Source organism: Gorilla gorilla, chromosome 21, assembly GCF_029281585.2.
Source record: "Gorilla gorilla gorilla isolate KB3781 chromosome 21, NHGRI_mGorGor1-v2.1_pri, whole genome shotgun sequence".
In the NCBI taxonomy this organism is placed as follows: Eukaryota; Metazoa; Chordata; class Mammalia; order Primates; family Hominidae; genus Gorilla; species Gorilla gorilla.
Window position 1 is genome coordinate 13,173,043 of NC_073245.2, and position 23,600 is coordinate 13,196,642.

The 23,600-nt window shown below is 48.4% G+C and overlaps 1 protein-coding gene across 4 annotated transcripts in view; it reads right to left on the reverse strand.

Annotated features, from left to right (window-relative positions):
- DNAAF9 (dynein axonemal assembly factor 9) overlaps window positions 1–23,600 on the reverse strand; it is a 162,265-nt gene that overhangs the window by 18,178 nt on the left and 120,487 nt on the right. For all 4 annotated transcript variants that reach the window (XM_031004883.3, XM_031004884.3, XM_055372473.2 and 1 more), the window contains 3 exons: window positions 18,053–18,178; window positions 15,302–15,339; window positions 4,774–4,909 (listed from right to left, as the gene is read on the reverse strand). In XM_031004883.3, coding sequence (XP_030860743.3) covers window positions 4,774–4,909; window positions 15,302–15,339; window positions 18,053–18,178 — 300 coding nt within the window. The remainder of the gene's footprint in view (window positions 1–4,773; window positions 4,910–15,301; window positions 15,340–18,052; window positions 18,179–23,600) is intronic.

Genomic DNA, 23,600 nt, shown 5'->3' on the forward strand with positions numbered 1-23,600 from the left:
TGATGTTGTTTAGAACCAGGGTTCCAGCAGAGGATTACGTTCAAAAGTTACTTGAATTAAATACTTTTCTTGGTGTGGTTATTACTTTGATATACAGATAGATTTACTTTTTTTTTTTTTTTAATTTTGAGATGGAGTTTCATTCTTGTTGCCCAGGCTGGAGTGCAATGGCATGATCTTGGCTCACTGCAACCTCCGCCTCCCAGGTTCAATCAATTCTCCTGCCTCAGCCTCCTGAGTAGCTGGGACTACAGGTGCCTGGCACCACGCCTGGCCAATTTTTTGTATTTTTAGTAGAGGTGGGGTTTCGCCATGTTGGCCAGGCTGGGCTGGTCTTGAACTCCTGACCGCCCGCCTCGGCCTCCCAAAGTGTTGGGATTACAGGCGTGAATCACTGTGCCCGGCCCCCCCTTTTTTTTTTTTTTTTTTTTGAGATGGAGTTTCTCTTTGTTGCCCACCTGGAGTGCAATGGTACGATCTTGGCTCACTGCAACCTCTGCCTCCTGGGTTTAAGCGATTCTCTTGCCTCAGTCTCCTGAGTAGCTGGGATTATAGGCATGCGCCACCATGCCCAGCTAATTTTTGTATTTTTAGTAGAGACAGGGTTTCACCATGTTGGTAGGGCTGGTCTCGAACTCCTGACTTCCTGATCTGCCTGCCTTGGCCTCCCAAAGTGCTGGGATTTCAGGCGTGAGCCACTGCACCCGGCCTAGATTCACTTTTTTTGGTTTGTATTTAATTTAGTTTTTTCCCTCATTTATTTAATTTTTGAATACATAAAATATCTACATAGTTCAAAAGTCAAAACTACATTAAAAAGGTATATAACCTTTTATCTGAATTGAGCAAACAAAACAGCTATATAACCAGGTGTTTTCTCCTTGTATATGTGTGTACACATACAAAATCACTAATTCTCTATTTTTAGTTTGTAATTTGAACCCAAGTCCGTGAAGTACAGAGATAATATCTCCATGTTACTTTTTTTTTTTTTTTTTTTTTTTTGAGACAGAGGCTCTGTTGCCCAGGCTGGCTGGAGTGCAGTGGTGCGATCTTGGCTCACTGCAAGCTCTGCCTCCCGGGTTCACGCCGTTCTCCTGCCTCAGCCTCCCAAGTAGCTGGGGCTACAGGTGCCTGCCACCACGCCTGGCTAATTTCTGTATTTTTTTAAATAGAGGTGGGGTTCTACCGTGTTAGCAAGGATGGTCTCAATCTCCTGACCTTGTGATCCGCCTGCCTTGGCCTCCCAAAGTGCTGGGATTACAGGCGTGAGCCACTGCACCCGGCCACTTTTTTTTTTTTTTTTTAATAGACAAAGTCTCACTACTTCGCTCAGGCTGGAGTGCAATGGTGTGATCATGGCTCAGTATAACCCTGAACTCCTGGGCTCAGGCAGTCCTCCTGCCCAGCCTCCTGAGTAGCTGAGACTACAGACATGCACAACCATGCTGGCTGTTTTTTTAAAAAACTGTTTTGGTAGAGACAGAGTGTCACTATTTTACCCAGGCTGGTCTTGAACTCCTGTAAGGAGTTTTGGGCTCCCTAAGTGCTGGGATTACAGGTTGAGCCATCACATCCGACCCTTCTCTACGTTCTCTATGCCATTTCTTTCACACTTTAATACAAGGATGTTAAGAGAATCTTGGCTACCATCCTTCAATGGATGAGAATGTGAATGTATCAAAACAAAATGCCTCAAAATGGTACACGATGGGGTCTTCTTGGTGATTTTTACAGAGCATCTAAAGCACTTCGGCCAGGCGTGGTGCCTCACGCCTGTAATCCCAGCACTTTGGGAGGCCGAGGCGGGCGGATCACGAGGTCAGGAGATTGAGACCACCCTGGCTAACACGGTGAAACCCCATCTCTACTAAAAATACAAAAACAAAATTAGCCGGGCGTGGTGGTGGGCGCCTGTAGTCCCAGCTACTCAGGAGGCTGAGGCAGGAGAATGGCGTGAACCTGGGAGGCAGAGCTTGCAGTGAGCCGAGATCGCGCCACTGCAATCCAGCCTGGACGACAGAGCGAGACTCCGTCTCAAAAAAAAAAAAAAAAACACTTCAAAAACTGTTTTTTTTCTTTTTCCAATATATTTTTTCTTTTTTGAGATGGAGTATCACTATATTGTCCAGGCTGGTCTCAAACTCCTGACTCGAGATCCTCCCACCTCAACCACCCAAAATGCTGAGATTACAGGCATGAGCCATTGTACCCAGCCTACTTTTTTTTTTTTTTTTTAAAAGAGATGGGGTCCCTCTCCCTCTCCCTCTCCCTCTCCCTCTCCCTCTCCCTCTCCCGCTCTTTCCACGGTCTCCCTCTGATGCCGAGCCGAAGCTGGACGGTACTGCTGCCATCTCGGCTCACTGTGGCCTCCCTGCCTGATTCTCCTGCCTCGGCCTGCCGAGTGCCTGCGATTGCAGGCGCGCGCCGCCACGCCTGACTGGTTTTCGTATTTTTTTGGAGACGGGGTTTCGCTGTGTTGGCCGGGCTGGTCTCCAGCTCCTAACCGCGAGTGATCGGCCAGCCTCGGCCTCCCGAGGTGCCGGGATTGCAGACGGAGTCTCGTTCACTCGGTGCTCAGTGGTGCCCAGGCTGGAGTGCAGTGGCGTGATCTCGGCCCGCTGCAACCACCTCCCAGCCGCCTGCCTTGGCCTCCCAAAGTGCCGAGATTGCAGCCTCTGCCCGGCCGCCACCCCGTCTGGGAAGTGAGGAGCGTCTCCGCCTGGCCGCCCATCGTCTGGGATGTGAGGAGCCCCTCTGCCTGGCTGCCCAGTCTGGAAAGTGAGGAGCGTCTCTGCCCAGCTGCCATCCCATCTAGGAAACGAGGAGCGCCTCTTCCCGGCCGCCATCACATCTGGGAAGTGAGGAGCGTCTCTGCCCGGCCGCCCATCGTCTGAGATGTGGGGAGCACCTCTGCCCTGCCGCCCCGTCCGGGATGTGAGGAGCGTCTCTGCCCGGCCACCCCGTCTGAGAAGTGAGGAGACCCTCTGCCTGGCAACCACCCCGTCTGAGAAGTGAGGAGCCCCTCCGACCGGCAGCCGCCCCGTCTGAGAAGTGAGGAGCCCCTCCGCCCAGCAGCCACCCCGTCTGGGAAGTGAGGAGCGTCTCCGCCCAGCAGCCGCCCCGTCCGGGAGGGAGGTGGGGGGGTCAGCCCCCCGCCCGGCCAGCCGCCCTGTCCGGGAGGTGAGGGGCGCCTCTGCCCGGCCACCCCTACTGGGAAGTGAGGAGCCCCCCCGCCCGGCCAGCCGCCCCATCCGGGAGGGAGGTGGGGGGGTCAGCCCCCCACCCGGCCAGCCGCCCCGTCCGGGAGGGAGGTGGGGGGTTAGCCCCCCGCCTGGCCAGCCGCCCCGTCCGGGAGGTGAGGGGCGCCTCTGCCCGGCCGCCCCTACTGGGAAGTGAGGAGCCCCTCTGCCCCGCTAGCCGCTCCGTCCGGGAGGGAGGTGGGGGGGTCAGCCCCCCTGCCCAGCCAGCCGCCCCGTCCGGGAGGGAGGTGGGGGGGTTAGCCCCCCGCCCGGCCAGCCGCCCCGTCCGGGAGGTGAGGGGCGCCTCTGCCCGGCCGCCCCTACTGGGAAGTGAGGAGCCCCTCAGCCCGGCCAGCCGCCCCGTCCGGGAGGGAGGTGGGGGGGTCAGCCCACCGCCCAGCCAGCCGCCCTGTCCGGGAGGGAGGTGGGGGGGTCAGCCCCCCGCCGGCCAGCCACCCCGCCCGGGAGGGAGGTGGGGGTTCAGCCCCCCACCTGGCCAGCCGCCCCATCCGGGAGGTGAGGGGCGCCTCTGCCCGGCCGCCCCTACTGGGAAGTGAGGAGCCCCTCTGCCCGGCCAGCCGCCCCGTCCAGGAGGGAGGTGGGGGGGGTCAGCCCCCTGCCCGGCCAGCCGCCCCGTCCGGGAGGTGAGGGGCGCCTCTGCCCGGCCGCCCCTACTGGCAAGTGAGGAGCCCCTCTGCCCGGCCACCACCCCGTCTGGGAGGTGTACCCAACAGCTCATTGAGAACGGGCCATGATGACAATGGCGGTTTTGTGGGATGGAAAGGGGGGAAAGGTGGGGAAAAGATTGAGAAATCGGATGGTTGCCGTGTCTGTGTAGAGAGAGGTAGACATGGGAGACTTTTCATTTTGTTCTGTACTAAGAAAAAATTTTTCTGCCTTGGGATCCTGTTGATCTGTGACCCTGCCCCCAACCCTGTGCTCTCTGAAACATGTGCTGTATCCACTCAGGGTTGAATGGATTAGGGGCGGTGCAAGATGTGCTTTGTTAAACAGATGCTTGAAGGCAGCATGCTCGTTAAGAGCCATCACCACTCCCTAATCTCAAGTACCCAGGGACACAAACACTGCGGAAGGCCGCAGGGTCCTCTGCCTAGGAAAACCAGAGAACTTTGTTCACTTGTTTATCTGCTGACCTTCCCTCCACTATTGTCCTGTAACCCTGCCAAATCCCCCTCTGCGAGAAACACCCAAGAATGATCAATAAAAAAGACAAAAGAAAAAGAAAAAGAAAAAAAAAAAAAAGAGATGGGGTCTTGCTCTGTCTCTCAGGCTGTGGAATGCACTGACACAATCATAGCTCACTGCAGCCTCCAATTCCTGGATTCAAGTGATCCTCCCTTCTCAGCCTCCCGAGTAGCTGGGACTATAGGTGCGTGCCACCGCACCTGGCTCAAAAACTGACTTCTCCAAATGTTTAGGTCTTAGATACAGTAGAAAGACTCTGTGCGCCACAGACAGAGTGCTGTATCTGAGAAAGCAACTGGTCTTGCAGAGTGAATCTATAGATTACCTGGTGACAATCCCATTTTCTGCAAGAATGAAGGCTGCAGCAGGATTGGCAGCCCTGATGAGGCTCTGCAGCTGAACAAGGAGAGGGTGCCGCTGCTCCGTGGTGTGACTGGTGAATACCACGTTACTCACCAAGCCTGGGAATAAAACCAAGGACAGTTTAGCCTTCACAGTCCTGGTTAGGGGTGAAGGCTCACACAAACGTGAGCCCTTGCTCCATCCCCTAATCATGCCTTCCAGTAGTCTCCTGATGGAGACAACCCTTACACCCCAACACCAACATACACAGCTATCATTCTCTTCCCACTTCCCGGCACTGCCACCTCTTGGAATGAATAGCTTCAAGTCTGTAGCTGCCTTACTACCTAACCCCTAACTTCCTCTATCTTTTTTTTTTTTTTTTAAGACGGTGTCTCACTCTGTTGCCCAGGATGGAGTGCAGTGGTGCGATCTCAGCTTACTGCAACCTCCGCCTCCAGGGTTCAAGCAATTCTCCTGCCTCAGCCTCCTGAGTAGCAGGAATTACAGGAACCCACAACCATACCTGGCTAATTTTTGTATTTTTAGTAGAGACGGGGTTTCACCATGTTGGCCAGGCTGGTCTCGAACTCCTGACCTCAGGTGATCAGCCCACCTCAGCCTCCCAAACTGCTGGGACTACAGACATGAGCCATTGCACCCAGCCTCCTCTATTATTTTAATTCTGGTATCTAGCTGATATTTGGAGTTCTTAGTCAAAGGGCCTTTTCACACCTTCTGTATTTAGCATCATCAGGAACTGGTGCCATTTACCTTCACCAGTTCAGAACAACACAATTATCAAAAACTCACCATATAACAGGGGTTATTCATTATATCCTCAAAGAGTGCACTGCCAAGATACTGTGCACAGGGAGTCACATGATTCTAAGGTAAATGCTAACAGATTTTAGTCACGTGGTAAGAAAGGGTGGCCCATGTAAGAAGAGGTTGCAGGGTGGGCCATGATCACTCCCAACCTTTTGGTGAAAATACAGAAGTAAAATTCACAGGACCACAGAGAATTTGGAAATCAGGAAACTTACCACCCTTCACCACCCCAAGATAATTATAATACCCCTTCCATATTCATTCCTACTTTAACACAGTTATAATCATAGCGCATATATAAGATATAAGATTATTTATTTTGCATTTTTGTTATTCAATAATTTTTATTTATTTATTTTTTTTTTTTTTGAGACGGAGTTTCACTCTTGTTGCCCAGGTTGGAGTGCAATGTTGCAATCTCAGCTCACTACAATCTCCACCTCCCATGTTCAAGCAATTCTCCTGCCTCAGCCTCCTAAGTAGCTGGGATTACTGGTGCGCGCCACCATGCCCAGCTTATTTTGTATTTTTAGTAGAGATGGGGTTTCTCCATGTTGGTCAGGCTGGTCTCGAACTCCCGACCTCGTGATCTGCCTGCCTCGGCCTCCCAAAGTGCTGGGATTACAGGTGTGAGCCACCGCACCCAGCTGTACTTCTTAATATTGTAGAAAATTTCAAACATACACAACTAGAAAAATAGTAGAATTAACTCCCATCACCTGGTTTCAGGAACTACCAACACTCAGCTAATCGTATTTCATCTACACTCCACCCAGCTCATCCCCGGCTCCCCTACTGTATGATTTTGAAGTCAATCCCAGATACCCAATTATTTCAAACAAAAATACTTCAATGTGAATTTCCATAATATAAGGACTCTAAAAATATTAACAATGAACTCCTTAATATAAAAAAATCCACTCTGTGTTCAAATTTCTCTGTCTTATAAATGTTTTCTTAGTTAATAATTTTTGAATCAGGAACCAAAGGAAGTCTACATATTATATATATTTATATATTCAGTGGCTCACTGAAGCATTGACCTCCTGGGCTCAAGCAATCCTCCTGCCTCAGCCTCCTGTGTAGCTGGGACCACAGGTGTGCGTGCCACCATGCTTGGCTAATTTTTTAATTTTTTTTAGACACTGGGTCTCATTTTGTTGCCCAGGCTGGTCTCAAACTCCTGGGCTCAAGTGATCCTCATGCCTTGGCCTCCTCTAAAGTGCTGGGATTACGGGCGTGAGCCACGGCACCCAGCTTCATTAGGATTTTCAGTTCCTCTAGTGGTCACTTTTATATCTTTAAAGAGTATACTTAACCCTTTATAACTTGATTTAATAGCTTTAAACTTTATCAATCTCCCATTCTGAAAGATATAAAGAGTATCTCTCCTCTGCCAATTTTTTGTAAAATATAATTTCATAGATAGGCTTTCAACATTTATATTCTATTTTGTAACAGAATTCTCACAGGTGTTATAATTCTATACTTAAAAAAGATTCAATGCTCATCATCAACCCATTTACTAATAGAGAGTAGTTTTATTATTTTTTTATTATTATTATTTCTTGAGATGGAGTTTCGCTCTTGTTGCCCTGGCTGGAGTGCAATGGTGCAATCTCGGCTCACCACAACCTCCGCCTCCTGGGTTCAAGTGATTCCCCTGCCTCAGACTCCCGGCCTCCCGAGTAGCTGGGATTACAGGCATGCACCATCATGCCGGGCTAATTTTATATTTTTTAGTAGAGATGGAGTTTTTCCATGTTGGTCAGGCTGGTCTCGAACTCCTGACCTCAGGTGATCCACCCGCCTCGGCCTCCCAAAGTGCTGTGATTACAGGCGTGAGCCATCGCGCCCGGTGAGAGTAAGTTTATAAATGAATAGTTCTTAAGTGAATATCTCTAAATTATGGAGATTTCTGCTTTCCTAAGTGACCTTGTAATTGCAGAATCCTAAGTAATGAATATTCAGTAATGAAGACTCTATACTGATACTATTTACTTCAGTCAAGTGTTAAGTTAAAAAAATTAGCTGTACTCAGTTATTGAGGGCGAAACTCAGAACATATAGAAAGTGTGTCAGGCTGTTTTGGGGTTGCTGTAAAGAAATACCTGAGGCTGACTAATTTATAAAGAACCTTTAGCTTAATTGGCTAAAGGTTCTGCAGGCTTTTCAAGAAGCGTGGCGCTGGCATCGGCTTCTGGGGAGGCCTCAGGAAGCTTAAGATCATGGTAGAAGGCCTGGGAGCCAGCACACCACAGTGGTGAGGGCAGGAGCAAGAAGGGGCGGGGGAGGTGCCACACTCCTTTAAACAACCAGGTCTCCTGTGAACTCGGAGTAAGAACTCACTCACTATCACAAGGACAGCACCAAGCCATTCATGAGGGATCTGCCCCCACGACCCAAACACCTCCCACTAGGTCCCACTTTCAACACTGGGGATTATGTTTCAACATGAGATTTGGGGGGACAAACATCTAATTTATATCAGAAGGGTTCACAAAGAAAATAAAATAATTCCTTTCCTGTCCAGACACCTAAATTCCCTGCCCTGGAAGCAACTGCAGTTATCAGATTCTTACCTCTTCTTCCAGAAGATCTGCTGAGTATATACAAAAGTGTTGAGTATAATTTTTTCCACAAGTAGTGACACATTACACTGTTCTGCACCTTTTCCCCCCACTTACTCCCTTTACTTTTTAATTTTGGTAAAGCTTACATCTTCCTTCAAATCTTTCTTAACATTTTATCATCCTAGTCCTCCCCTCATGCCACCCTGCTCTCTCCCCTTCTCTGAACTAAAAAAAAAGAAAAAAAGTTCTTTTGAATAACACAGGTGGCACTTAAAACATAGGACTTATATTCTTTTTTTTTATTTTATTTTTTTGAGACAGAGTCTCACTGGGTCACCCAGGCTGCAGTGTAGTGGTGTGATCTCGGCTGGTTGCAACCTCCACCTCCCGGGTTCAAGCGATTCTCCTGCCTCAGCCTCCTGAGTAGCTGGAATTACAGGCGCACACCACTGCACCCGTCTAATTTTTGTATTTTTAGTAGAGATGGGGTTTCACCATGTTGGCCAGGCTGGTCTTAAACTCCTGACCTCAGGTGATCCACCTGCCTTGGCCTCCCAAAGTGCTGGGATTGCAGGTGTGAGCCACTGCGCCTGGCCTGGACTTAGATTATTTATCTTCTTCCTCTATGGGAAAAGCTACCATAATGTAAAGACTAAGGCATTTAGAGCCAGGTGAACCTGAGTTTGAATTTTGAGTTCTGCTAATTACTAATGGGTGATACTAGACAAATTGCTCTACTTTCTCTCTGAAACCAGATATCTTCTTCTGTAAGATGGGAACCGTAACACATCACTCTAGGTTATCAATAAAACCTAGGCTTATCATAGGGCCTACAGAGAGTAAGAATCCATGAAATACAATCTATCATCTCCACCACTACCACCATCAGCACTGTCAATTAAGCATCAGCCTGAGAATTAGACTTCTCCCTGTACATAGAGGGGCCTGTCAGTGGCTGTGGCATTGGGTCTTGGCCATATCAACCACTGGGAAACTAAGTCATACAATTTCCACAAGCCAAGGCAGCTACACTCGTGGTTTAGATGGGGGGCAAGGAATAGTTTGAAGGCAGATTCCAGGACCCCTGACCCCCTGCCTCTAAGTCTCTTCCTTCCTCTTCTTACCAGTAACACCTGTGAAAAAAGTGTCCCCAAACTCTCAAGACTGAATCTAACCTCACAAATCCATCTGGATGCATTCCATTCAAGATCATGGAACAGGGCTTAGGAGCGTGCATGCCAATAGTCACCTGTGACAATGAGGAAAGGGCCCATACAAAGGCTAAGGTATGTGCCTGGGGCCAAAGACATTCCAGAGTTACGACTTGCCTGCTAAGCACAGAAGCTGCTTCCTAAGTGCTTACGGACCATTTTGGATTCATTCCTTGGTTCTGAGACGAGACCTACTCTTCTGAGGTATCTGTAAGTAAAAATTTTCGGCCAGGCGTGGTGGCTCATGCCTGTAAGCCCAGCACTTTGGGAGGCTGAGGTGGGCAGATCATGAGGTCAGGAGATCGAGACCATCCTGGCTAACACAGTGAAACCCCGCCTCCACTAAAAATACAAAAAATTAGCCGGGTGCGGTGGCAGGCACCTGTAGTCCCAGCTACTTAGAAGGCTGAGGCAGGAGAATGGCATGAACCTGGGAGGTGGAGCTTGCAGTGAGCCGAGATTGCACCACTGCACTCCAGCCTGGGGGACAGAGCAAGACTCCATCCCAAAAAAAAAAAAAAAAAAAATTTTTTTTTCCTCCTCCCTCCTCCTCCTGGGGCTCACCAAGCCCCAGTTCTCCTCTTGGAGGCAACCACTGATAACTAGTGTTTGGGTATACTTCCTCAGATGGTCTAGGCATGCAAGTACAAATATGTAGGAATATACAGAATCACGTTTTCTTTTCTTTTTTTCTTTTTTTTTTTGAGACAGAGTCTTGCTCTAGTACCCAAGGCTGGAGTGCAGTGGCACGATCTTGGTTCACTGCAACCTCTGCTTCTGGGGCTCAAGTGATCCTCCCACTTTAGCCTCCCAAGTAGCTGGGACTACAGGCATGTGCTACCACACCCAGCTAATTTTTGCATTCTTTGTAGAGACAGGGTTTCGCCATGTTGTCCAGGCTAGTTTTGATCTCCTGAGCTCAAGTGATTCACCTGCCTTGGCCTCCCAAAGTGCTGGGAATACAGGCATGAGCCACTGTGCCCAGCTCACTTTTCTTAAGCATTCAAAACCTCTATCCTCAGCCAGGCACAGTGGCTCATGCCTGTAATCTCAGCACTCTGGGAGGCCAAGGCGGGTGGATCACCTGAGGTCAGGAGTTCGAGACCAGCCTGGCCAACATAGTAAAACCCTGTCTCTACTAAAAATACAAAAAATTAGCTGGGCGTGGTGGCGGGCGCCCATAATTCCCAGCTACTCGGGAAGCTGAGGCAGGAGAATTGCTTGAACCAGGGAGGCAGAGGTTGTGGTAAGCCGAGATCATGCCATAGCACTGCAGCCTGGGCAACAAGGGTGAAACTCTCTCTCAAAACAAAAACAAAAACAAGAACAAAAATCCTCTGGTTGGGTGTGGTAGCTCACGCCTGTAATCCTAGCACTTTGGGAGGCCGAGGTAGGTGGATCACCAGGTCAGGAGTTCAAGACCAGTCTGACCAACATGGTGAAATCCTATCTCTACTAAAAATACAAAAATTAGCCAGGTGTGGTGGTATGTGCCTGTAATCCCAGCTACTCAGGAGGCTGAGGCAGGAGAATCACTCAAACCCGGGAGGCAAAGTTTGCAGTGAGCTGAGATTGCACCACTGCACTCCAGCCTGGGTGACAGAGCGATATTCCGTCTCAACAACAACCACCACCACCACCACCTCTATCCTCAAGGTCTTTGTGGATGACCTAGTTGTGGTAACAGCACATAACTAAACCAATTCAAATGAAGAATTCATCAACATCTTGTTTATTCTATTTTGAAAGGGTTCCTCACATACCCTTTCTGTTAAGCAGCTTTAATATTAAGATGAAACTCCTAAAACAGCGTCAGAAAAACCTCTAACCAAGGTGACATTGGTGATTTACATGAGGGGCAAGCAACAGTTTGAAGGCAGATTCCAGGACCCCTGGTCCCCTGCCTCTAGTCTTTGGTACCTGTGTTCGCATGGCCATTTGGAAAGGTCACTCTGCAGTGCACTCTGGAGGCTGCAGATGAGGCAGCAAAGCCAGCCTGGAAAGCTTGATGCCAGAATCCCATGCCCTGGTACAGCCACAGAAAGTAGGGCCTCTGGAAACTGAGTAAGGCAAAGTCAGGAGGCCAAGTCCAAAATGGGGCACAGTGGGGAGGCAAGCAGGATCTTAGAAGGCTCAGCACATTCTAGAGATGGCAGACATGGGAGCCATATCCTACAAAGGGCCTGCCAGATTCCCAGGGTGGAAGGCAAGAAGAGCTCTGGCGGGTCTGGCAGTGAAGAGCCAGCAAAGGTTGAGGGAAGATCTGTAAATACCCTAGGACTCTGTTTGGTATCTTCTTGGGCAAAAGAAACCAAAGTGTCAGACTAGCGCAAATGTGGCCATATGAACAGTGGTGCACCAGGGTCACAAGCACAGGCCTGGCCTGCCCAAGAAAAGGCTGGGATCTGGGTCTCTGACAGACACAACTTGTACAAAGTCCTGTCTGCTGCACATGTACCATATGGACAAAGCTTGTGGGGTTGGGATTCTAGGTCAGGAACTGGGCACAGAAAAGGGGCTTTGCTTTATAGGGAAACAAGCAAGAGGATTATCCCCAGCATTCCTTAGGCCAGCTATGTAAACTGCCACCTGCCAAGAGGAAATGCCATCTGTGAGGCAGGTACAGCAGTTATCTGGAGCACAGGGTGAACAGGCCACAGTGAGCGGTTCCACCTTGTTTGGGCCAGGAGCTTCCTTCTGTTCTGTATCAAGGAGTGGACAGCCAGATTTGGCCAAGGTCTCACCAGTCTGGGCTGTGAGCGAGCAGACAGCTTGGCGTATCCTATTCCCAAGAGCAGAGAAACATCCCTATTGTCTGGCTGACCATCCCAGTCTGGGCTAAAGTATTCCAGAAGCCCAGCAGAAAACAAAGGTAACTTCTTCTATCTACAGATGCTTTTAAAAGCAGGCCATGACAGTAAAGTATCTCCACTCTGCTCTCACACCAGCATTATAATGAGTCTTACTTGCTGTTTAAGCACTGAGATTATTTCTTAGTCCTTTGATTTCTATAATACACATTGTCTTGGGGCTGCAACATAGTCCTTTTCTAACTGGAAAATAATCTCTTATGAATCGGGTAGCCTGACTCATGAACAGGAGCAAAGGGAGGAAATATGCTCCCTTAGGACATGAAGTATTTGTCTACTGCTGGCAGATCCCACCTCCAAGCTAGCTACCAAATCTCCTAGGAGAAAAGAAATACTTGCCTTTTATCTCCTCCCTCCCCAGACAGACCATGTCCATGGCAAGCCTGGTTAGGCCAGTCCACAGGGTCCCATGGGCCCAGAAGCAAGGCAGTGTCACTCCATGAGCCCCTTGGAGGAGTTCCGAAAACAGCATATGTGGCCTGAAGGTGATCAGCCCACATCTGATCACACCCCTAGCTCTACACAAGCACAGAGTTTAACACACATTGTCTTTGCACAATGAGTTGGAAGGCAGTATAAATGAAACATGCCTACCAAGTGCCAGAGAGAACAGTCTGTTTTGGCCTCAAAGGGTTCAGACTAAAAGGGGCTTTTCTCTTGTGAGACAAGCCCAGGGCTGCCCCTGATTCAATGATGAAAACAGAACACTTCCCCAAGGCTCTCTGCCAGGGAAGCCCCACCATCTGTGCTTGTTCCTTATGCAAAAAAGAAGAGGGACACTGAGGGAGAATGCCAAGGAGCTGAGGTGCACTAGGGTGCCAATCATCACACGGTGGACAAGGGGCTCTGAAAGGAAAAGAAGGCTCCAGCATTTACAAGAATAAGGCAGGCCTGAGGCTGGACAGGTCAGCAAGTCCTAGGCACACCACCTGATGGTCAATACTGCCCCCTAGGCAAACACTTCCTCAACTTCACCTGCTTCCAACTAAAGCTCTTCTGAAGGAGGACACTGCTTCTCTGAGTCAATCTTCACTTGCAGTCTGGCAGTCTGGGCTCTGGACCCTACCCCTTCCTTCTCAGGGGTCCCCTCTATCAAACCTAGTATCTCCTTGCAGCCCACAGGCTTTCTCAGCAGCAAATAAGGAGGAACTGATCATTCAGAAATGACAATTCTTGGAAGTATTCTCTAGCCATCTTCCTTTTTACAGCCCCAAGCACTCTAGAATATCATCTGCACCTGCTGGCTTCCAGTATCTCACTTGGCCACTGGTCCACTTGGAGCTGGCTTCAGCCCTCACCTCTCCACTCAGATCCTCCTACTCAGGTCTTCGGGGTCCTTCTCACTTGCAGAGCCAGTGGGCTTTTCTCTGCTCTTCCCTCAAGGTCTCTGCAGCATTAGACATCGTGGATCTCTTTTTCTCCTTCCTCAATGTCTCAGGCAATGCTCTTCCCTGCTTCTTCTCTTTCGGTGTCCTGGAACCTCCACCCTCACCCCATCTCTAGCCTTCTGATCTTTTCAGCTCTATATCTGGATACTGGCTGACTACAGTCCATGCCATTAACTTTGACCATGACTTCCAAATATGTATCTTAGGATGAGACAGCCCTCCTTGGTTATCTCCTGGACCTATGTTTTCTCCTGTGCTTTCTATTTCAAGGACAGGTACCACCAACCTTCCTAATCTCCTAAGCTAGAAACCTAGGAGTCATCCTAGATACCTCTTTTTCCAACACATGCCCCACATCTAGTCTGTCACCAGATCCTATTGACCCAACCTCCACAAAATCTCCTTAATCTACCTGGGGTGGATACTGTGGATGGACCTACCCAATCTCCATTTCATCCTGTTTCTGAGGTGCAGTGCCTAGAAAGTAACAGGGACCTCTGAAAGCTGGACCTGAGACTACCTGGTACAGCAGCCCAACATACACATTCCTCCCTCCAGGGACCAGCCTCCTGCTCTGGGCAGCATGAGCTCAGCTGTTTCCCAAGACAACAACTCTGGTATGCTCTGTTCTCTCCGCTCCCTGTGGACTGGCAATACGATCAGCAGGATGAAACTGTGCTGGGGACACTGAGTTGTTTTCTTCCGTCTGATTTCTGCTTGCTGGACTAGCTCAGGAAGCCCAGACCCCAGGCATGTCTCCTGATAACAATGAGCATTTCATCACCACTGCAGGGAATTCAGAATTTATTCTGGACCTCCAAACATCACAGATAATATGACTAGAAAGTGCTGCTTCCAGGGTTGTCAGGTAGTAGGGCATTGCAAGGTTGAATGCAACCTGCAGGATGGGTGAATTTTTCTCAATGTTATCAAGGAAATGCGGAAAATTCCAGGGTGCATAGGGGTGGGAGGTATTAAGAAAGACAGGTCCCGCTGGGCCAAACTCGGCACTCTTGGGGCAGAAGTGAATCAAGATCTTGCTGATCCAGAGGCTAGGAATACCTACTCAGTCCACTAATATTAGCTGGAATGCCAGGGTGGACTTAAGCCCAGCTCAAGGAGAGGTATTACTGTGGCAATTTGTTGCCATAAGAGACAAGCGCAGGCCAAGCGCCGTGGCTCATGCCTGTAATCCCAGCACTTTGGGAGGCCGAGGTGGGCGGACTGCGAGGTCAGGAGTTCAAGACCAGCCTGGCCAACATGGTGAAACCCCATCTCTACTAAAAATACAAAAATTAGCTGGGCGTGGTGGTACATGCTTGTAATCCCAGCTACTTGGGAGGCTGAGGCAGGAGAATCAGTTGAACCTGGGAGGCAGAGGTTGCAGTGAGCCGAGGCCACGCTATTGCACTCCAATCTGGGTGACAGAGTAAGACTCCGTCTCAATAAAAAAGAGACAAGCTCTTGGAAGAAATGTGCCTATCAAATATGGTAAAAGTAAAGGTGTCAAAGTTTTTTCTGACCAATTTTGTTTGCTTTAGATTTCAGAATGGTAGGTAAGAGCACGAAGAAAAGTCTATTGCTGAATTCTACTGAACTTGCAAGGCATGCAGGCTGAAAATAAAGTATATTACTTACCTTGTGAACACTGGTCAAGACATTTAGGAAAGAGAAATCTAGGGGGAAAAAAGGGGGAAATATTTAAAAGCCATTCACCTCAGAGTTGTCACTGATTCTTTCCCATACAAACAGGAGGACCACTGACAAGCAAACTGACTCACATGACGAGGCAAGTGGCAGCAGCACTGAGCACTAAGGATAGCCATGGGACTTCACAGCTTTCCGTCAAAGCTCCCCACACCAGGAGCCCCACAGAAGTCCCTACATGGCCAATTCTAAGTGGAATGCTGAAGGGGGGATACTGGGGAAGGGGGGATACTGGGGACAGGACCAGCTCTTTGGTCTATGGGAGATGGAGAAAGAGCTGGTCTTTTTTGAAAGACATATGTTTTTGAGTAAAGTGGATATTTCAAGGGAAAATAAGAATTACACTCATCTAACTCTACCAGGGGCCTTTAATACCAAAGCTGCCATGCTTCTCTTTATGTACATGCTATAATCTCAATTCTCCTTTAATCTCATTCTTAACTCAAAAGGTGAATGAAAAGCAGGAAACTGACCATCTGAATTACAAGTGAAGCAAGAGGTGGGGGTGACTGATCCAAAGTGTGAGTTACTTAACAACTGTAGCACTGCAGTAGGCTCCAGAGAAAAACTCATATTCTCACAGGACTTCAGAACTCCTAAAACATCATAATGCCCATCTCAAGGAAGAAAGCTAACACTAATGGGGATAGCTGCCTTTTATGGAGTTCCTCCTGTGGGCAAGGCACTGTGCAGGCAGTTCACAAACATGATCTTGCTCTGTCGTCCTGTCTGCTCTGTGCCTCAGGTATCTAACAGATGAAAGGCATGGGTTTAGGATGGCTAAACACACTAAGCTTGCCCAGTGTCTCACAGGCAGCTGGGAGGCAGCAGGGCTAAGGCAGGGACCCAGGTCTGTTTGGCACCACAGAGGTCCTGTGTTTTCTTCCCTGGCAATTGGGATGCTAGCTGAAGCCACTCTTCTGAATGGCTGCTGGTCTAGCTGGCAGTTATTAATGATGTTCGCAACACTGGGGGAGTTTCTCTCCCGGAATTTCCTTGGTGGCAGCAAATCTTCATCCTTTTATTTGATTTCTGACAACAGCCAGTCACACACCGTTTGAAACCAAATTTGGTAGATGAGCTGGGTGAATACCAGGTTGGGCTGTGAATCCTGTTCCCTTACCTGACTCCCTCATAGTTTCTGAAGAATTCCAAGGAGGAAAACCCATGTGCTATAAGCAGGGTCAAAGGGGCTGGAACAAGGGAAGATACAGCCACACCAGAGTCTCCCAAGAACAGAACTCACTGACTTCACTGTGCTCACAGTCCACAGAAGGCTGCCACACAGTAAGCATTCTTTTACTTACTTTAATTTTTAAAGTTTTACTTAAAAAAATTTAAACAGCCTGTAATCCCAGCACTTTTGGAGGCTGAGGTGGGCAGATCACCTGACGTTGGGAGTTCGAGACCAGCCTGACCAACACGGAGAAACCCCGTCTCTACTAAAAATACAAAAAAATTAGCCGGGCATGGTGGTGCATGCCTGTAATCCCAGCTACTCAGGAGGCTGAGGCAAGAAAATCGCTTGAACCTGGGAGGCGGAGGTTGCAGTGAGCTGGGATCATGCCACTGCACTCCAACCTGGGCAACAAGAGCAAAACTCCATCTCAAAGAAAAAAAAAAATTTAAACAATGGAGCAACTGTTCAGTTGGTGAAGGAAGTCAACTCCTTTTTTTGAGATAGCGTCTCACTGTTGCCCAGGTTGGAGTGCAGTAGCATGAACACAGCTCACTGCAACCTCAACCTCTTGGGCTCAAGCAATCCTCCAGCCTCAGCCTCCCAAGTAGCTGGGACTACAGGTGCTCACTACCACACCTGGTTAATTTATTTTTTTGGCAGAGACGGGGTCTCACTATGCTACCCAGGCTGCTCTTGAACTCCTGGGCTCAAGCATCCTCCAACCTTCCATCTTCCAAGTGTGCTGAGATTACAGGCATGAGCCACTGTGCCCTGCCTGATTTTGTTACTTAAATTCTTATATTCCATAATCATGTTCACCCAATTTTAGCCTTATTTCTATATTTAAATAGATTATATACTCAACTTCAGTCCTTTTACGCCTTATTAAAAAAATTTTTTTTTTGAGACAGAGTCTTGCTTGCTCTGTAACCCAGGCTGGGGTGCAGTGGCACGATCGCAGCTCACTGCAACCTCCGCCTCCCGGGTTCAAGCGATTTTCGTGCCTCAGCCTCCTGAGTAGCTGGGATTACAGGTGTGCGCCACCACTCCTGGTTAATTTTTGTATTTTTAGTAGAAATGGGATTTTGTCATGTTGGCCAGGCTGGTCTTGAACTCCTGTCCTCAAGTGATCTGCCTGCCTTGGCCTCCCAAAGTGCTGGGATTACAGGCATGAGCCACCGCACCTGGCCTTAAATTATTTTTTAACAATATTTAGTACACACATGTTGGAGCACCCATTTATTTAGCAGGTATTTCATAAGTCCTTACTATGTACTATTAAACAGAAATAGTTCTCCCTCACAAAAGCTAAGCTTGTCTTCCATAATTCCTCTCTCTTCTTTGGCTACAAGTCCAAAGGGGTCTATTGAGGACCTAGCACTAATAAAAGAACAGCATTTACTACATACAAGGTGACTAATGCATTCCAAAAGATCTGTCTTCTTCTGGTGGGTGGAAACAAATCACTTTCAGTACACTTACACACCATATCCTGTATCTACCTGTGCTCCATGTAGCAGCTCATGGGCTCCACACATGCTGTGATGGCACCAATGGTGAAGGAGGCCTTGACATTTGAGTCTGGGTGGGTCTGCAGGGCCTGGACAACATCAATAACATCTGTGTAGCTGGGGAAGGTAAAAAAGGAATGATTAGTTCACTGACTGGCATTGCAAAGTGGAGGAAGAGGGGAATCCCGAATGGCTGATTGAACAAGGATGGAAAGAAAACCAAAAGGAAGAGCCCGCAATCCGGTCCCTTGGTGTCACTCCACTTCATGACATGCAGCCCCTGGAAGCTACGGTGTTCTACATTCCCAAGTTCCATTAGTCCTCATAACTGGGCAAGAGTGAGTGGAAGAACCACCCTGCTCTGGAGGTAAAAGGAAGCCTGCAGGCGATCCTGGAGCTCTGAGGGTGGGACCTAGTGTCCTTAGGCCTGTTTTCTAATCAAGTTAGGAGCTCCTGCCACTTGCTTATTTTCTTTAGTAGCTCCTTTCTTTCCTTCCCACTTCTCAGAACACACAGGCAAGAGAGTGTGTCCAGACCCATCCAGGTCAGCAGACTCATCCATGTCAAATACAGCTCACACTGCTATCTCCTGCCTGGAACGCTCTCCAAACTCCTTGTCCTTTTCAGCAGATGGACTCTACTCTTTCAGATGCTAGGCTCAAATATATTTTTTTTGGTCTCCTTTGACTCCATTTTTTTCTGTCTTCAAAATATAACTAGAAGAGATCACTGCTTACACCCCCAAGCTCCCACTGGGTCCAAACTGTTATAATCTCTTGCTTAGATCACCCCAACAGCCTCCCAGCTGTCGCTGCTTCTGTCCTTGCCTCTCTCTGATCTGTTTTCAACACAGATGCCAGAGAGATATGCTAAACCCAGAGTCAGATCATGTCATTTCTCTGCTCAAAACCCGCTAGTGGCTTCCATCTCACTCTGTGTGAAAGCCAAAGCCCTTACAATGTCCCAGGCAGCCCTCTATGATCTGACCCCCTATGGAGCAGCAAAGAATTTCATCTACTATCACTTCCCTTGCCCTAATCCAGCTACTTTGGTCTCCTGGCTCTTTTCTGAACATGCCAGGCATACTTCTACCTCTGCATTCTTTGCCCCCCTGCCTGGAATGTTCTTTTCGTCAGGTATCTGCATGGGTGGTTCTCTCTCCCTTCAGGTCTCTGCTCAGGCGGCATCTTACGGAGAGGCACCCTCTGACTTCATACACCCTGTGTGATCCAGCAACCCTCCCTTCTTGGCATTCCCTACCTCCTCCTCCAAGTTTCTTCAAAGCCCCAATCAGCAGCTATTTATACCCTATTTTCTCATTTATTTGTTTACTATCTCCATAATAAGAATGTCAGGTGGTTGTTGAGTACTGTAATCTCTGCTGCCTAAAGCAGGGTAGGTGAATAAACTGGATGTTCAACCCTGAGCAGGCCCCTGGCCACTTCAAGAGGGGACCTAGCCTCTTCACCTTGTAGAGGAGAACCCTTTCCTGATTGATCCGGCCTATCACCAAAAGATTTGTTCCTGTGGAAGGAAGTCGAACCTAACAGGCAGCTTTTCTGATCAGATGGGCCTGGTTTAGCCTGAGCCCTTTGGAAGCCAGTGGTGGTGGTATGGACAGGTACAGCCTGCTTGAGTTGTTCTTGAGTTCCTACAAACAACTCATCTGTAAAAAGGCTCTTGGCTTTATCCCCAGACTGCAATACTCCACCCCACCCCAGGTTCTCCTAAGTCCTGATCAGCTGGCAGTGCTTCAGTAGAGAACGGGGCATACTAGGTTCTAAGAGCTCCCCCAGGGGGGCCTGACAGCCCTCTGCTCACAGCCTTCTCTTCTTCAGGGATTCTCCCCCTGCCTGGGCATGCATGTATGACCACACGCGGCTCTTTCCACTGAGTGCCTGGCTGGGCCTGGATGTCAGGAGAGTCCCACCCACAACATGCACTGCCAGGCCCATACAGAAGCACGCCTGGTAAGCAGGGCTGGCGTGTGCATGCTGTTCTGCATCCCTCTGTGGTGGTTTTTAATGGAGTTAATGGATTTAACTCTTACAGTTAATGTGAAACATGTGCTCACTCAGATTGTAGGCTTAAATTGCAAACATGAAACAGCCTACAGGAGACTTCAGTGTAAGCAGTAGAGACTCATTTCTTAGGGGAGCAAAGGACAACGGAAAAGGATTCACAAGCCATGCTTGAGGAGTCATTTTAATATAACAGGATTTCCCTTAGAGAGAGTGCCTGGGGAATTTCTAGGTTTTCAGAGCATTTCATTAATTTCCATTGACTTTAATGGAAAAATGTTAGAGTAAAAAACAGGCCCCTGTCTCCTTGATGAGGCCTATACATCTGGGCACTGCCCCAAGAGAGAAGGCCCCGGGCCATTCACTCTATCCATTAGGGGAATCCCTGTTAGAACCTCCCTCCCTCCCCAGCCCCATAATCATCCTGGGTGAGGCCTCCAGACAGAAAGAGCACCCCCTACCCAGAAGGAAGCACCACGCTCAAGTTACTAGAGTCTTTATTTTATTTTATTTTATTTTGAGACAGAGTCTTGCTCTGTTGCCCAGGCTGGAGTGCAGTAGCAGGGTCACAGCTCACAGCAAACTCTGCCTCCCAGGCTCAAGCGATCCTCCTGCCTCAGCCTCCTGAGTAGCTGCGACTACAGGTGTGCACCACCACACCCAGCTAATTTTTTGTATTTTTGGTAGAGACAGGGTTTCCTCATGTTGCTCAGGCTGCTCTCAAACTCCTGAGCTCAAGTGATTCACCCACCTTGGCCTCCCAAAGTGTTGGGATTACATGTGTGAGCCATGGTGGCCAGGCTACAGCTTGTACCAGACCACTCAGGCTAAACTGACCCAACTGTATGATGAAGGCAAAAAACTGTCTCTTCACGTTTGCTTTCTGTCAGTATTTTCTTTATTAAAAATAAAAACTAAACAAAAACCCAGCAGGACCTTAACTTTCTTTTCTCTGAAACAACAGATAATCTATTCAAGTCTCCTTTGGGCTCAGTTTTGTGTTTGCAATTTAAGCCTACAATCTGAGTGTGCACAAGTTTTTACATTAATTTCAAATTTTGTTTTTAATGCAGATAATTTTAAAGAATGATTTTATAACATTCCAGAGTATAAATACAGCCCCTCAAATTCTCTAAAATTAAATTTTTTAAAATTCAGATTTTTTCAGTTTTACTTATATTTGTGTGTGTGTGTGTGTGTGTGTGTGTGTGTGTGTGTGTATTAAGTTCTATTCAATTTTACCACCTGTGTAGGTTCTTATATCCATCACCATGGTCAGGATACTAAACAGTTCCAACACACAAGGATCCCTTGTGTTGCCCTTTTATAAACATGCCCACCTCCCTCCTGCCCTCCACTCCCATTCTGACCTCTGTCAATCACTAATCTGTCCTCCATTTCTAAAACTTTGTCATTTTAAAATACATAAATTCAATTTTTAAAACAACAACTAACAGCTCCACTTGATGTCAAAGTTCGATTCTATTGCCCCACCGCTTCACTAAATTGAGTGGCATCAGGCCACTCTAGGGGCTAAAGAAATCTCTGTCCTATATGACACGTTTCCCCAAAGAATGCTATAAATGAAAATAAAGCCAAGCCAGGCATGGTGGCTCACACCCATACTCCCACCACTTTGGGAGGCTGAGGTGGGAAGATTGGTTAAGCTCAGGAGTTCGAGACCAGCCTGGGCAACATAGGGAGACCCATCTCTAAAAACAAAGGCCAGGAACTGGGCGTGGTGGCTCACACCTGTAATCCCAGCACTCTGGGAGGCCAAGGCAGGCAGATCACTTGAGGTCAGGAGTTCAAGACCAGCCTAACCAAGATGGTGAAACCCCATCTCTACTAAAAATACAAAAATTAGCCAGGCATGGTGGTGAGCACCTGTAATCCCAGCTACTTGGGAGGCTGAGGCACGAGAATTGCTTGAATCCAGGAGGCGGAGGTTGCAGTGAGCCGAGATTGCACCACTGCACTCCAGCCTGGACGACAGAGTGAGACTCCCTCTCATTAAAAAAAAAAAAAAAAAAAAAAAAAAAAGGCCAGGAGCGGTGGCTCATGCCTGTAATTGCAGCACTTTGGGAGGCTGAGCCAGGCGGATCACCTGAGGTCAGGAGTTTGAGACCAGCCTGGCCAACATAGTGAAATCTGATCTCTACTAAAAAATACAAAAATTACTTGGGTGTAGTGGCGTGTGCCTGTAATCCCAGCTACTTGGGAGGCTGAAGTGGGAGTATTGCTTGAACTCGGGAGGTGGAGGTTGCCGTGAGCTGAGATTGCACCACTGCATTCCAGCCTGGGCAACAGAGCAAGACTCCGTTTCAAAAAAAAAAAAAAAGAAAAAGAAAAAAAGAAAACAAAGCCATATTCAAGAAATACAATTCTTAATATGAGAAGCATCTGGGATCTCCCATCACCAACAACCTAAATAATGGGCATGAAGGCCCAGCCCCAAGATGATGGACATGCTATAAAGGAGGGTGCTACATGGGCCCAGCTGGTAAGAACAGCGTCTTAGTGAAGAGCCACAGCATTTAGCTAGTATTCTGACTGGAGTCCTCCAGGAAATTGACTAGAGGTCCCCATATCCTGGGGCTGTGATGGGGCAAAGGCTGGGTTTGCAGTATAAGAGTGGGCTGGTCACACTGTCACTGTAGTCCAGAAGCAGCTAGAAAAGCTGACACTTTTGCAGAATTGTAAAGTCAGAGACAAAAAATCAGTGATGCTCTCCAAAGTGATGGAAGATGGAAATGACCTCAACTGCACATTGTCAAGCTGCTGAATTCACCTCCAGGTCCACACCCTCAGTGACTCTCAACTGGTGGGGGCAGGAGGTAAAGGAGGTGGGCCAACCCATTCCTTTGACTAGTAGAAACAATGGAAAACCAGAAGAAAACAAGTGGTTTCAAGCCCAGACTCTTCCTCTGGTTTCTAGGACCTTGCCCACAAGCAGGACAAAAGGGCTGACAGAAGGGAAGCTGGAGGCAAGGTATGAGAACAAGGCTCGAAAGGAAAAGATGGTCTGCTGGGGTACACCGTCCCACCTGCCTCCTTCCTCAGTACCACTCTCCCAGCTTTGCTCCAATTCCCATCATCACAGCCAGGACACCAAAGGGGCTTTGGATTGGGACCCATTCTTTACTGGAAACAACTAGCCAACTGCAAACACTAACATAGCACAAAAGCACTTTGTAAGAACTACCAAAAGCTTCTTTATTACCACCAACCATAACATTAGTGAAAAGCATGGCTCCTGTTTTCCTGACTGCGCATTCCCCTCTGGGCCTGGAGTGGTGATGGGTCTGTGAGGGGCTCCTCCCTGAAAGGCCTTAGAACAGGTCAAAAGAACCTCCTTTCAGCCAGGGTCCCCTGGAGCAGTGGTACAAGCTCTGTCAAACCTGCCCTCCTGTGTTGCACACTCAAAATAATCGTGCTTACAGAGACTTCATGAGCTAGTCAGCCTATCATCATAGTTCTGCACACAGCCATGAAAGGGGAGCTTCTTACCCAATATG